General features: G+C 33.0%; 1 protein-coding gene across 4 annotated transcripts in view; it reads right to left on the reverse strand.

Annotated features, from left to right (window-relative positions):
- Window positions 1-7,420: 7,420 nt before the first annotated feature.
- Window positions 7,421-14,505, reverse strand: part of LOC110032327 — a 79,818-nt gene continuing 72,733 nt past the window's right edge. For 3 of the 4 annotated variants that reach the window (XM_020735918.1, XM_020735917.1, XM_020735919.1), the window contains exons 16-19: window positions 9,652-9,786; window positions 9,410-9,517; window positions 8,611-8,676; window positions 7,421-7,782 (exon numbers count right to left, since the gene is read on the reverse strand). In XM_020735918.1, the coding sequence (XP_020591577.1) occupies window positions 7,714-7,782; window positions 8,611-8,676; window positions 9,410-9,517; window positions 9,652-9,786 (378 nt within the window). In that variant the 3' untranslated portion in view covers window positions 7,421-7,713. Of the gene's footprint in view, window positions 7,783-8,610; window positions 8,677-9,409; window positions 9,518-9,651; window positions 9,790-14,505 lie in introns of those variants that run through there. The other variant, XM_020735920.1, reaches the window with a different exon arrangement.

The following is a 14,505-nucleotide window of genomic DNA, read 5'->3' on the forward strand; positions in this document are numbered from 1 at the left end:
TTTAAAAATAGATATCTTTATTTTTAGACCTTGGAAAAATATTCAAATGATTCCTAAGTGTTTAGGAAATAATTTAGAACATTTCCATGAGTTTAATATTTTATGATTTTTTTATTATTTTTTAATTATTAAAAATAATTAGAAAATAACCTAAAAATCAAGTTTTTATTTTAAATATATATTTATTTTTATTAAATCCCCCTGATATCAGAGAACTCAAAAAACTAAGTTTCATAATTTTTGGAGTTATATTTTGATTTTTAAAAATTATTTAAGTTTCAAATTTGATGGTCACTTTTAAAAATCAATTAAAAATATTAAATGATCTCCAAATCCTTTAAAATTTTTATGGTGAGTTTTTTGACTCATGACCCACATTGGAGAATAAAAATCAAGTGATTTTAATATCTGTGTGCTTCAAATTAAAATTTTTAAGCAAATTAAGGTTTGCTCCAAACAGTGATGTTTTGATTCTTAAAAATCATAAAATTATTTCGTAAGACTACTCCGACCATAAAAAACTTACATGAGTTTTTGAAGAATTTTCTAAGCCACATACAATTTTTTATAATTATTGGAATAGAAAATACATGAAAACTTAAAAAATTAAGATCTCTGTCTAGAAATCTCTTATGTCTTTGGAAAAATACTCAAATTGTGCACCTAGACAGAGACTACAACATATAAAAATTTCGGGTCAATATGGTAATCCAATATGGATAGAGAATTGAAAAACCCCTAACACTAATTTATTTTTTAAAAATAATTTATGCATCAAATTAATGTGAAAATAGTTTCACATGATTTTCCTCTATTCACTGAGCAAAAGGGTATTTTTATTTTATTTTTATAAGTTTTCTATGAAAAGTTATGAATTTTTGAAGTTTAGGGATATTTTCCGAATTTTTTAAATCCCATAATTTTCTACTTAAACCCACGCGCTGATTGGATCATGGGCGGTTCCAAAAATGCCACGTGTCGCGCTTTGGTTTGCCGTCGCCATCCGCGTCAGCGCTGACTTAGCGCGCTGTGCATATACGAGATCAGATCTCAGTCCGACGCGATCAAGACCGTCCGATCGATATACGCGCGAATGGACGGCATCCGTTCATCGTCCCTGTCTGGTTCATCCCGAGAGCCGTCCACCTTCAAGCGTTAATATCTCATTCAACATCTCATTCGCTTCTCAACCGATTTACATGAATTTTTTTTAAATCGTAGATCTAACCTAGCTCTACACATCCATACGGTTAATCAAGCATGATATGTAAGTTTTCTTCACAATACGTGAAACCGAGCTCGAATTTAAAAAAAAATGGCCTATACCTTTGTCCAAGAGGTGTGGCCTCAATTGGATGCTTGTGAAATGTTTGTTGAGGTCCAACGAAGCTTCTCTAAGCACCAATTAGAGTTCCTTTGAGCTTTGTTTAGAAATCCCAAAAATGGGGTTAGGCCTTATTCTCCACAACAAATGAGGGCTTGGGGGAGGGGGGTTTGATGGGAAAGCTTCTTCTTTAGGCCTTGTGAAGGTGTGTGCAAGGTTAATTTGATTTTGGTGGAGTTTGGAGTAGGGCCCTGATTTTGAGCTCGATTTTGAGCTCAAAATTGAACTCACAGAAGAGGCTTTGAAGGCAATTAATGGTGGAGCCCTTCTTCTCTGTGCTTGGAGAAGAATTTTGAATATTTTGGAGGAGATTTTGCTAATCTATGGTGGGTCTTCCTTGTTTTGCCATGAGCTCTCTCCTCTTCCATAGCCATGTCCATGGCGTTTTTATAGAGTTAGATCAGTTGAGATGCTTGGAGATGAAGTTTAAAGCACATGATGAGCAAGAAAAATGGCACCATAGGAAATTGTCAAGTGTTAGTGAGTAATTTGCATGAAACTTATTCTTTAATAAAAAAAATACTTAATTAAGGGATAAATATCATGGCTAACCCATGGTTAACTTAACTTAACTCTAAGGTCTAAAGTTTAGCTAAGGTTAAGCTTGATTGGGAATACCAAGTTTGATTTTCATTATATTTTGGTCATGGGCTAATATGACCAAAAATGGGTTTAGGTTTGTTTAGCCATGTCAATTGGCTCAATTGAATATTTTATTTGGTGTAGGAGACCATTATGAACAACTTTCATGAAGGGTGAGAGTCATTTTGAGGTCAATTGGTTAATCAATTTGGTGGATTTTTTATTTTTGACCCATTTTAAGCATGTTGGGCTAAGTTTGGGTCAAACTTGGGCTAGCCATGGGCTAAGTCCAAATTGATTCTTTTTTTGGTGTAAAACATCATCATGAACAACTTTCATGAAGGATGAAAATTGTTTTGAAGTTGATTTGATGGTCAATTTGGATGGATTTGGATGGGTTTTGGTTTTAGACCTAAATTAAGCCTTTAAGGGCCAAATTGGGGGTTTTGGTCAAAAATGGTCAAATTGACCAAATTGGACCATGATTTAGTTGGACAAAATGAAATTGGGAATATTTTGGATTTATTGGGATTTTTTTGGGAATTTTTGGAATTTTTGGATTTTTGGGTCATGGAGGGGCATTTTGGTAATTTAGCCATTTTTGGAATTTTTTGTCCGTTTTGGCAAATTTGGATGTATTCAAAGTGTTTGGAATGAGTTTTGATCAGTTTTGGGTATTTTGGAAATATTTGGGAATTTTGGCCAAATTTGGGTCCCAAGGGCAGTTAGGTAATTTGGAGGTGCCTAGGGGCAAAAGGCCAAATTGGGCATTTCAAGTGCAATTGGGTAGAGAACCATTTTGAATGAGTCATGGACCAATGAAATCTCCACTTTGGGTCCCCATATATTGGTCTTAGCCAGGGTATTGTGAAAGTATGGTGTACCTTAGCTCCAAATCAACACCTAGGATCAATCCTAAGGTCAAGTAGTCCTATAGGAACTCTCCTTGAGTTCCATTATAATGATCTTACCTACTAAGTACTAGAGGTTAGGACCAATATGTGGAACTTCAAGTTGAGTAAAGAGAAGAGTTTTGAGTTTCTAATGGTGAGGGTACCTTTTCTAGTTTTCTAAGACTAGTCAGTAGGAAAGTCCTATGGCTAGCCCTAGGCTACTAAAGAAATTTCTAGACCTCAACCAAAAGTGAGGTCAACAGTATATATGTATATACATTATATATACATACACATACATACATACATACATACATGTATATATATATATACATATACATATACATACATACATACATGTATACATTCATGTATACATACATGTATACATACATACATACATACATATATATACATGTATACATACATGTATACATACATGTATACATACATGTATACATACATGTATACATACATGTATACATACATGTATACATACATGTATACATACATGTATACATACATGTATACATACATGTATACATACATGTATACATACATGTATACATACATGTATATACATGTATACATACATGTATACATACATGTATACATACATGTATACATACATGTATACATACATGTATACATGTTGTATTCTCTTCCATTTGCAAGTGGTATTTATATATCTTTCATAAGAACATGCGATGGAACCTCCTTGTCACTTATACATCATGATTTTAGAGTTATTTTAACTTTTTTCAGTTAGGACAACTGATGAATGATTCCTATCCACATCTTAACATTGTTGATCTCCCACTTTCCCCTTACCTTACTATCTTGCCACCATCTACTAGCTAAAGCCACTATCTAAATAAATTTTAGGAGTCATAGAATGATATTATCTGGTTTCAGAGACCGATAAACCCAAAAAGTTTAGACATTTGTCTTTTATGGTCTCAAATATAAAATTATAACAAAAAATTTGCCACTATGCCTAAATCATTCTTATCACAATTCTTAAAATTAACTCTAAATTTTCAAAATTCAACCATTCCATCTTTACCCAAAATTCACTTAGACACATTCTATCAAAATTCTAAACTCAACTAACTTTTTATCTACAATTCGACAACTACCAGAACTTTGACCGAGAGAAAATTACTAGTGTCGTATAGAAGAGACCTCTAAATAGGTGTGTAGGAGCTTATTATAAAGGATATGCAATGAGAAATCCTTAAACTGCCAAACAATATCCACCTTTAAAAGGAGACAACCCAAAGATGCCACCCATAGGCACAATGCTGACTCGTAAGATCAAGGGGATGAAGTGAATCACTTCCCTCTGGAAGTTTCCAATGATGATGAACCAATGCCCCAATAATTTGGCATGAAATATTAAAGGAGAAGCTAGGAGCTTGGAGTAAAGGTTATTTAATAGATTTTGATTGTAACATATATCCAAACAAGTTCATCAATTGACTCCAACTAGTGGAACAATTTTTTTTAGTACAAATAAATTTCTCAAGATAAGAGCATTAATTCACAACCTTCAAACTCAAGAAGAATGCTTCTTTGTGGTGGGAGAATTTGAAGTGTTGATGTTAGCGCGAGTTTACAAGCAAAATTACAAACTAGTTCCACAAAATCGACGTGATATATTCATAAAACTCTACCACTATGCCGAAGTATATTTTTTTAAGTACACTGCTAAATCTGATCAAATTAAAGTCATATCAAGCTATTAAATCATTTTTGGAAGTTTTCCGAGCATATTTGAAAATTTAAACAAATTTTGAATCAGGTGAACTTATGGTCAAATCGAGCGTCTCAACAAGACGCTATCCAACAAGCTCAATTCTGACATTGCTAAGACACTCAAATATCCATCAAATATTGACTGTTTGAGGGAATCTCTCCGGACTGTCCGATCATAGTTATTCAAATTTCTTCATTAATTGTAGACGGACTACATAAATAGAGCTCAACCCCTCTCATGGTAAGGGGGAGGAGGAGAGCTTGAAACCTGAAAAAGAGCTTAAAGCTTGAAGAATGAGCTAAAGTCTGCAGCTGACCACCATTCATTGTCCGTCGTTGACCACTACTCACTAGCCTCCGTCGATTAGCATCGACCACGATCCATTCCTTACGACGAAACACCATGTAAAGTGATAACTGACGTTGTGGAATCACAAAACAACTTGCGAAGTGGCGCATCATCCTGAACATCAGGTTGACTCCAAAAGACGGTGTAACAACACACCCTAAAGTTGGTCCAACAACGTATCTCAAAGACGGTGTAACGAAGCTCCTCAAATACATTCCTGCAACTCCAGATTCTAGCCTCCGCATCCTACAAACGTCACTACTATTCACGACTACGACAAACGTGACTAACTATGGACTGCGAGTCTACAACTCGTGCAGCTTCCAACTCCAACCCTCGCGACCTACAAACATTGTTACTACTCACCACTAGAACCTACGTGACCAACTATGACCTATGTGATTCACAATGGGCGTCATTGCAACTCGCAATTATAGCGTATACAACTTACGTGGTCCTCAACTCCTGCACTCCCGACCACAACCTCTATGGCCAACCGACACTTCTGAAGCAACCATCTATAACCCCCGCAACCAACTACTGTTATGGTTATTAACTATGACTTCTACAATAAGTTATCACCACAGTATCCGCCTACAATACTCACGATTTAGTTTTAGATGAACTGAAAGAAAGTTTCTAGCCATTGTTTCTATCATCAATTATAACTTCTAAAAATTGCCTGGGCTCCTTTGTTTCACCGAAGGAAACAAAGGTCTTGACAGCCGTTTCACATAAACGCCCTTAAAACCTATACTTACCCATTTAAAACGTAGATTAGATTCTTAATCTTTATGGATTATACTAATAATTGTTTGCATCAGTATCATCACATATAAACTGTGTTATTTAAAATTATTTTTCAAAAAGCCATTAAAAAATCCTTGATTTTTATTTTAAAATGTTTTACTTGTTTATCGCTGAATGATTTTTTTTAAAAATGATTTTAGTTATAATATTCTTTAAATGATCAGCAATAAATCACAAAATTTGTAACTTGAATTGGAGCCTAAAAATAAATGAAATAAACATTAAGTAATAAAAATTTCGAATTCAAACGCTCAACTACTGAGTCACATATAGCATTGTAAATGAACAAATGTATTTAATGAAAAACTCAAACTCGATTTTGATTAATATTCAATTAAATTTATTAAAATGAGTAAGAAAAAAAATTAATATTTTATAAAAACTCTTTAAAATTAAAAAAAGCAAATATAAACACATTCAAATTTATTTTTTTATTTATATTCACAATTAAATTCATTTATTGGGGCAGCTTGTGCTTATCTGAAAAAACGGACCGCGTGATTCAACTCGTGTTCTGCATTCAATGTAAGAAATCAATTGTGTTTTTTGATAAGCTACTCAAACATAGTTTCCAAACGGTGAGGTGTCATTTTCAAAGCGCTGCCGCATCAAATAAACTACCTCAAACACACTCTAAATTAATTTATTAAATGTTTAATATTAAGCTCAATGACAATTTTAGATGCTTAATATTAAGCTCAATGACAATTTTAGATGCCCACAGATTTCTTAACTTACCATATGGACAAGTTTAGTTAGCTTAATCTTCAGACTTAAATTTAAGGTGCCTCTATGGGACCCACAAAGTCAAACCTGACCTTTCCTATTGTCTTGCTTCTTCGGTTTAATATGAGCTAAACATATTTTAAAATCATCACAAATCTTATTGGGTTTAAAACTGATTCAAAATTAAAATTTTTCAGATTTGAAATTAAAATCTTAAATCGAACTCAAACTTCATTTAAACAAAATCAAAATCTATTCGTTAAACACAAACTTAAATTAAATAAAAATTGAAATAAACCAAAATCAATTAGATAATTAAACCTAAACAATCTAAAATCAACTAAACATCTAAAATGAACAAACCTTAAGTTAAAATAAACCAAACCTAAAAAAAATCTAAATTCAAAATCTAAACTAATCTTAAAATAAACTCAATTAAAATCTAAACTAAAATAAATTTTGGCTTAATTTCAAATTAAAATAGAAATTTAAACTAAACTTAGAACTGAGCTAAACCTAAACATAAAAATTAAATTCAAACTTAAATTAAATTTAAAATTAAAGCTTAAATAATAACTCATATTATATGTGATTTATTATTTAAAATAAATTTAATTAACAATAACTTAACTATTCATATTTAGTAATAATATGCAATAATTTAATAGCAATATAATTTCAAAAATAATTTTTACTTGCATATTGTTCCTGAATATGATTAAGCCAAGTCCAATTCACATCATACACAAACTCAATTACAACCCAAGCTGCATGTTTTTATAATAACATTAGAAAACAATAATTAAAATGAGCATTTTTAATGAATGGAATAAAGAAAAGCTCCAAATTTCTATGCAAAAGACCTTCACAAAAGCAAATAGGCGCTTAGAAACTATCAAGCACTCAAAATTATGGGGAAAAAGCACATTCTAACACTAATCTTAAAGCAGCAAACAGCTGTTTTCTTTTCTCTTAATAATAATAATAATAAATACAGCACACCAAAAGAACTCCCACAAAACCTTCTCTTTCACACTCTCTCATACAAAATAATGTTCCACCCTTCATAATTTGGAAGCAAAATATACAAGAATTAATTAAGGTATTGAACTTAGTACTAGTTTATTAGACAAACCTGTAAGTCTTATTTAATACTAAATTGTTCATAACTTAATCTTCTATGTTGTCACCAGATTCTTTCCTGGTGATCTTTAGTCCTTCTGGTAGAAGGAGAGAACAAGATCTGTATGTACAGAGAAGAGTTGGGTGTCCACAAGCAACTGCGCATACATGAAACAAAGTAAAATTATTCAGATTTACAAATAATTCATTAACTTAGATTTAAATTAAGAGAAAAAAAAATTCATTGATTTTTAATCTTAATGTCTACAAAAATGTCAAATGAGTCCACAGACATTCAATTGGGGTTGAAATATTTCTTCATAAGGATTATTTTAACATATATTAAAAAAATCTGGAGGCTATATTAGCACTTTCATGGACTCTGGAATTATAACCCCTTGCAGAGGGGAAATATTTGCGTACATAATACGCACGCAGAACTGCGTGCGTAATAACCCCGCAATAACCTCGGCTTCGCGGTTATTAAGAGGTTATTGGGAGGTTATTGAGGTATTAATTCCAATAACCTATAACCATAATAACATTTCAATAACCTTCGCAAGTTCTATTTTGATGTTATTCATAAGTTATTACGGGGGTATTGCGGGGTTAATGAAGTACGCACGCAGAGTTGTGTGCGTATTACGTACGCAAATATTTCCCCTTGCAGAGAGCCAGGGGATTATTGTGTACTTTTCTCTTTAAAATAGTTTAATTTTGAGAAGAAATATGAAAATAAGATTTCAGATTCTTTAAAGTGAAATAAACAAGGTTCAAATAATTATCTGCTTTATAAGAGTCTTAAATTTACTCGAGTAATAAACTCTATACTACAGTCTCATACTTGTGAAGAGTTAATCAAATGAGGAAAACAAAAAGTTATTTTGTGCTTAACAGATCCATTATAATAATTCATGCAAAATGTGATCATTCCAAGAAATAAATTTTCTTCAAAGAACAGAATAATGTATAAGGATAGACAATACCTTCATAAAGGGTCTGTCTCGGCTTGGAAATGACTCGATGAAACTCTCTTTAAGAAGTAAAGACACCTGAACAAGCATATATATGAGCAACAAATATTAATCAGTCTGATAAGTGTGCGATGAAATTTAAAAAGTATATTTAGCTCACTTCTAATTCAATAATTTTCATCACTTAAAAGTCTACAAAAATAGGGAGAACAAAAACACTTTGTATTTTTTGGTCAAGGTTGAAATAATTTACTCTTGCCTTGTAGACACCACCAATAATTTTGAAAAGACTAATGATGCTGGTGATGTGCTTGATCAACTTATAAATTGAATGAAAATGTTTTGCAGGACCAAAAAATAAAAAAAGTTTCTCAGGCGCAAAGCAATGAGATCACTTATAATTGATAAAGACTAACAGAGGAATCTAGCATATGAAGCATCTAACTGGCTAACGGCCGTGGGATCATTCACAGTATGATAGTTTTTTTGTTTTTACTTTTTTACTTTTTTACTTTTTTTAAAAATGTTTGTTTATAGTATTTTTTTTACAGGTTTTGATTTTCCTTTTTTTTTATATAAATAAACTTAATTTTAAAAACAATCTAGACAACTTATATGTATTTTAGTACTTTTAAAAACAGCAATAACCAACAAACATATTTTATTTCACATCAAATTATATACAAAATAAAATAAAAATAAAAAACAAAAAACATTGATCCCAAACAGCCCCAAAAAAGATGGCATGCTTTCAACTAACTTCTACAAAAAAAATACCAATAAACATTTTGGGTATTTAAGAGAAACAAACCTTGTCATCATTGGATTGAACATTTGTTATTGTGTGAGATCGTAGGTTTGAGCAAAGAGAATCAAGGTAAGACCTTAGGACCGCTAAGAAACCTTTGGCAGCTTCAATCTACAAATGTAATAAAACAGCAAAACAGAATTTAAAAGAAAAGATCACGATAATGTCACAGCACAAGACATGCAAATACCAAATTTAACTTGGAAATTTTAAAAATAAATAAAATTTGGAATCTTTCGGCTTACCTGCACGTCCGTACACTCAAAAACTGGCCTTTTTCTGGCAAGGTAGCTCTCACCAACGAGTTTTGCATGATAAGGACTTAGGGATGCCAATAACTCTTTGTGTTGTGGTAGATGGGGCATTAAAGGGGACTTCACCTACTTTTCCAAGAGAATGAAGCTTTAATTAGATGCACTAAAAGCATTTTGCCCATAGTAAGGCAATGGTAAGGGGCTTCCACTATTTTCTTAGTTAACAGTTTGAAAAGAGGGAAAAATGCAAGCATGATGTTAAAGAACTTGTTGACAAAAAACTTTACTAGTAATAAGTATATATGAACCATTAGTCATAACAAAATAGTTAACAATTACATTTAGGGACAGTTTGGTTTGAAGGAATTTGGAAGAAGGTAAATGCATTTTTATTTATAATTTTGAAATATGATTGGATCCATATAAAATTTGATATACCTAAGAAACGTCGATGAATATACTTTCATAAGAAGATTTAATGGAACATTTACATAGGTATCACACAATTCCTATGTAATTACACATCTAACACCTAAACTTAGATTTTTTTTTTCAAATGTAGAGGGTGTTTGGTAGCAGGGTTTGAGCAGGATTTAAGTACAGGATTTAGTTTAAATCCTGCCAAACAGCTAAAATGACAACTTTAAATTCACCAGAATCTTAAGTCCCATTTCTCCTCCATTTCCGTGAATCCCAGACTTAACAAATCCGCTTGGTAATAAATCCAATTGGTAGGCCGATTTATGAGATTTAGAGAACTGGAGTGCACGAAGAGGGCAAAATGATAGAAAAAAGAATATTCCCACGCTCATCGCCTGCACGCACCCATTGCAACTACTTGTTTTTTTTTTTTTTTTTCTTGTAGAGTTTTAAGTTGATGTGAAGGTAGGAAGACATGGTTTCAAAAGCCTCCGCAGTCAAGCACATGTGGTGACTTTCATGATTTGTTTTCAATGAGGCTTTCATGTAGAAGGGCATTCAGGAATCAGGAGGAATACGAGGACAGGATAGGAATATGCTACTAGGGAGAAGGTAATTATAACTTTTAAATTATACTTAATAAAAAAACATAATTAATAAAAATAATTAATGTGAATAAATTAATGTTATTTGTAATTTAATTTTATTAAAAAATTCTATGATTGATTGGATTTATAAATTATTAATAGATGATTAATTAAGAAATTATGTTAAACAATTTTGGGCAGGTGAGAAAAGAAAGGATAAGAAGGTTTAAAACTTGATTAAAACTGTTATTTAAAATCAATTTAATAAACTATTAGTCGATAATTGATCAAATTATTATCTTCTATTAATTATGATTTAATAATTTTTTATAAAAATGATCGATTAATTAATTAATAATCATTAAAGGCAAATGTATTAATTCAAAATTAAATTAGTCTTCATAACTGATATTACATGATACAAAATACTAATAAATAAAAGAAATTATTTGTACACATAAATTATTATATTAAATTAGTTTAATAATTTACTAATTAAAAAATAATTTGAACATTACTTACATTAATTTCATCATCAATAATAATATTAAAATACAATTGATCAAACTTAAATCCCGAAAAAAGTAGCAAAACAGTTTCTCATGATTTAATCAGCTTTAACTTCTATAACACCAAATAGATTCAAGTATTTAACTGCCTTAAGATTTACTGAATTTGGATTTATAGGATTTACTAAATCCCACTTGAGTTAAATCCTCATTGTAGCCAAACAGCCCCATATAACAATTTACACATGCTTGAACAAGCATCTTTCACATTTTTAGAAGTTAGATATAGTGGTATTTTTTATGTTATAAAAAAAAATTGAGTGTCAAAAATATAAACGTTAAGATTTAGGTCTTAGATATGTAAATAAATAGGAATCGTATGGTATGTATGAATGACATTAATTTAATTTCTTTGGACACAAAACATGAATACTTGTTAATTGAAGGATAAAGTAGGACTTCATAAAAAGATAAACATCAAGGGAAGTTAAAATATTTTATAAAACAAGTACCAAAATTTCATAATTGTGCCTACTGTGTATCAATCAGGAATAAAAGAAATCATAATAAAGAGTTTCTTTCTTCGCAATAATGCAAAGAAGGAAATATTATATTTGCACGGATTCTCTCCTTTTAGCTGAATATTTAGATTATGAATATGTATTAATTAAGTTACTTAAATTAGATTATACTGAATATTATGTACCCAAAATAGATTGTACAAACTACTATTTATTGGAATGAAAGCAAAGGAAAAGGCATTCAGCCTATTTACTCAAAATATTGTCATGGTATCAGAGCTTGAATCCTTGAAATTTTAGTTTTTTGTTATATTTGTCTGGCATCTTCGACAGCTTCCTCACCGCCGGAGAGGTCGTTCTTATCTTTGAGTTCTGCGGAATCTTCGTCCGCTTTGATTGAGTTCTACAGCTGCTTCAAGCCAATCGCCTTCGATCGAACCAGAGCCGATCGCCTTCGATCGGACCATTGGTGCTGAGTTTACGACTGGTGCGGCATCTCCGGACATCTTCGCTCCGCTCGCTCTGGTCTGGACTTCTCCTCTGGTGCGGCATCTTCAGATATCTGCAGTTCGCTCCCGCTCGTTCGATCGTCGCATCTGCCGCTCGTTCGATCTTCGTTCTTTGCATCTGCTCCGCGATCGATCTGTCCCGATCGTTCGATCGATCGTCCTGCACCACTCCGCGATCTTCGCATCTGCCGAGTCTCGTGCCTCGATCCACCGATTCGCTCCGCGATCTTCGCATCCCGCATTCAGAGATACCGTGCGGACAGCGGACATCTCTGGACAATCCCAATCCTGCATCCACTCTGCGATCTTCGCTTCTGCTGTGTCTCGTACCTCGCCTGAAGTTCTTCGCATCTACCAACCTAGCCCTTGATTTGAATTTTATTTATTTTTAAAATGTCTTCTGAAATCATAGTTATCAAATTTACGGGAAAAAATTATGCCGCATGGGAATTTCAACTTAGAATGTTCTTAAAAGGGAATGAGCTTTGGGGTCATATTGATGGATCTACCCCAGCCCCTACTGAGACAAAAGATCTTGGTCAATGGGAAGCAAAGGATGCACGGATTGTTTCCTGGATTTTGGGATCTATTGAAGCTCATATGGTGAACAATTTACGATCCTTTGGCACAGCTAAAGAAATGTGGGAATATCTGAAGCGTGTTTATAATCAAGATAATTCTGCAAAACGCTTCCAATTGGAACTTGACATGAGTAATTTTAGTCAGGGTAATCTTTCAATCGAGCAATATTATTCTGGTTTTTTAAATTTATGGAGCGAATATACTGGTATTATCTATGCTAAAGTATCAAAGGAGAACTTAGCCAGTTTTCAAGCCATTCATGAAGAAAGTCGTCGTGATCAGTTCTTAATGAAACTGAGACCTGAATTTGAAACTGCTCGAGCTGGGTTACTGAACAGAGATCCGGTTCCATGTCTGGATGTTTGTTTTGGGCAATTACTGCGTGAAGAACAAAGATTGGCAACACAAGCTACTATCAGTACAACAGGTGAATCATCAGAAATAATTAATGTTGCATATGCTGCTAAGACCAAAGAGAAAGGGCCAGTGCAGTGTTACAACTGTAAGAAATTTGGTCATATTGCACAAAATTGTGAAAATAGTGCCCAACACGACCCCAAAATCGCAAACCACAAGCACTTCATGCCACGGTATCTAACAATCCTGCCTCGACTTCTACTGTTGCTGACAATAATCAATCAACTGTCACACCCTATATGGTTCAACAGATGATTCTCTCTGCATTTTCTGCTCTCGGCCTTCAAGGGAAAGGTAAAACTATTTCTTCAGTTACTTCTCCTTGGTTTGTTGATTCAGGCGCCACAAATCATATGACTAGCACAGCTGAGCTATTGCATAACCAACGACCGTACACTGGTACTCAACATATTCAATCCTTCAAACATGTTTTGGTTTCTCCTAAATTATCTAGTAACTTACTCTTGGTTGGTCAAATTGTGGATAATAACTGTGAAGTACATTTTTCTCGTGATGGTTGTATTGTGCAGGATCAGGTGTCGGGGAAGGTGATAGCGAAGGGGCCTAAAGTGGGCAGACTGTTTCCATTACAATTTTCTGTTCCTCAGAATATTTCATTAGCATCTTTAGTTGTTGAGAATAAGGCAGACATCTGGCATAAAAGACTAGGTCATCCAAATGATATGGTGTTGAAGCATTTACATAAAAATGGTGTTTTTTATACAGATAAGAGTTTAGTAGTTGATTGTTCTGTTTGTAAACTTGGAAAAAGCAAGACATTACCTTCCAATTTCAGGCAGTCGTGCCAATAAATGTTTTGACATTATTCATAGTGATGTTTGGGGAATTACACCTGTTAATTCACATGCTCAATATAGATACTTTGTGACATTTATTGATGATTACAGTCGATTTACTTGGATCTATTTTTTACGTGCCAAAACAGAAGTATTTACTGTATTCCAAACATTTCTAGCATATGTTGAAACTCAGTTCTCCGCTCACATTAAAACCTTACGTTCTGACAATGGCGGTGAATACATGTCTCATGAGTTTCAAGCATTTCTTCAGAACAAAGGGATCGTTTCACAACGGTCATGTCCCTATACACCGCAGCAAAATGGAGTTGCTGAACGAAAAAATCGACATCTATTGGATACCGTGCGCACATTACTGATAGAATCTTCTGTTCCAGCTAAATTTTGGACTGAAGCTTTATCTACTGCAGTTTATCTCATTAATCGCTTACCATCTCAACAATTGAAATATGAGTCTCCCTACTATCGAGTTTTTGATAAAC

This window comes from Phalaenopsis equestris, unplaced genomic scaffold, assembly GCF_001263595.1.
Source record: "Phalaenopsis equestris unplaced genomic scaffold, ASM126359v1 Scaffold000921, whole genome shotgun sequence".
Classification (NCBI taxonomy): domain Eukaryota; kingdom Viridiplantae; phylum Streptophyta; class Magnoliopsida; order Asparagales; family Orchidaceae; genus Phalaenopsis; species Phalaenopsis equestris.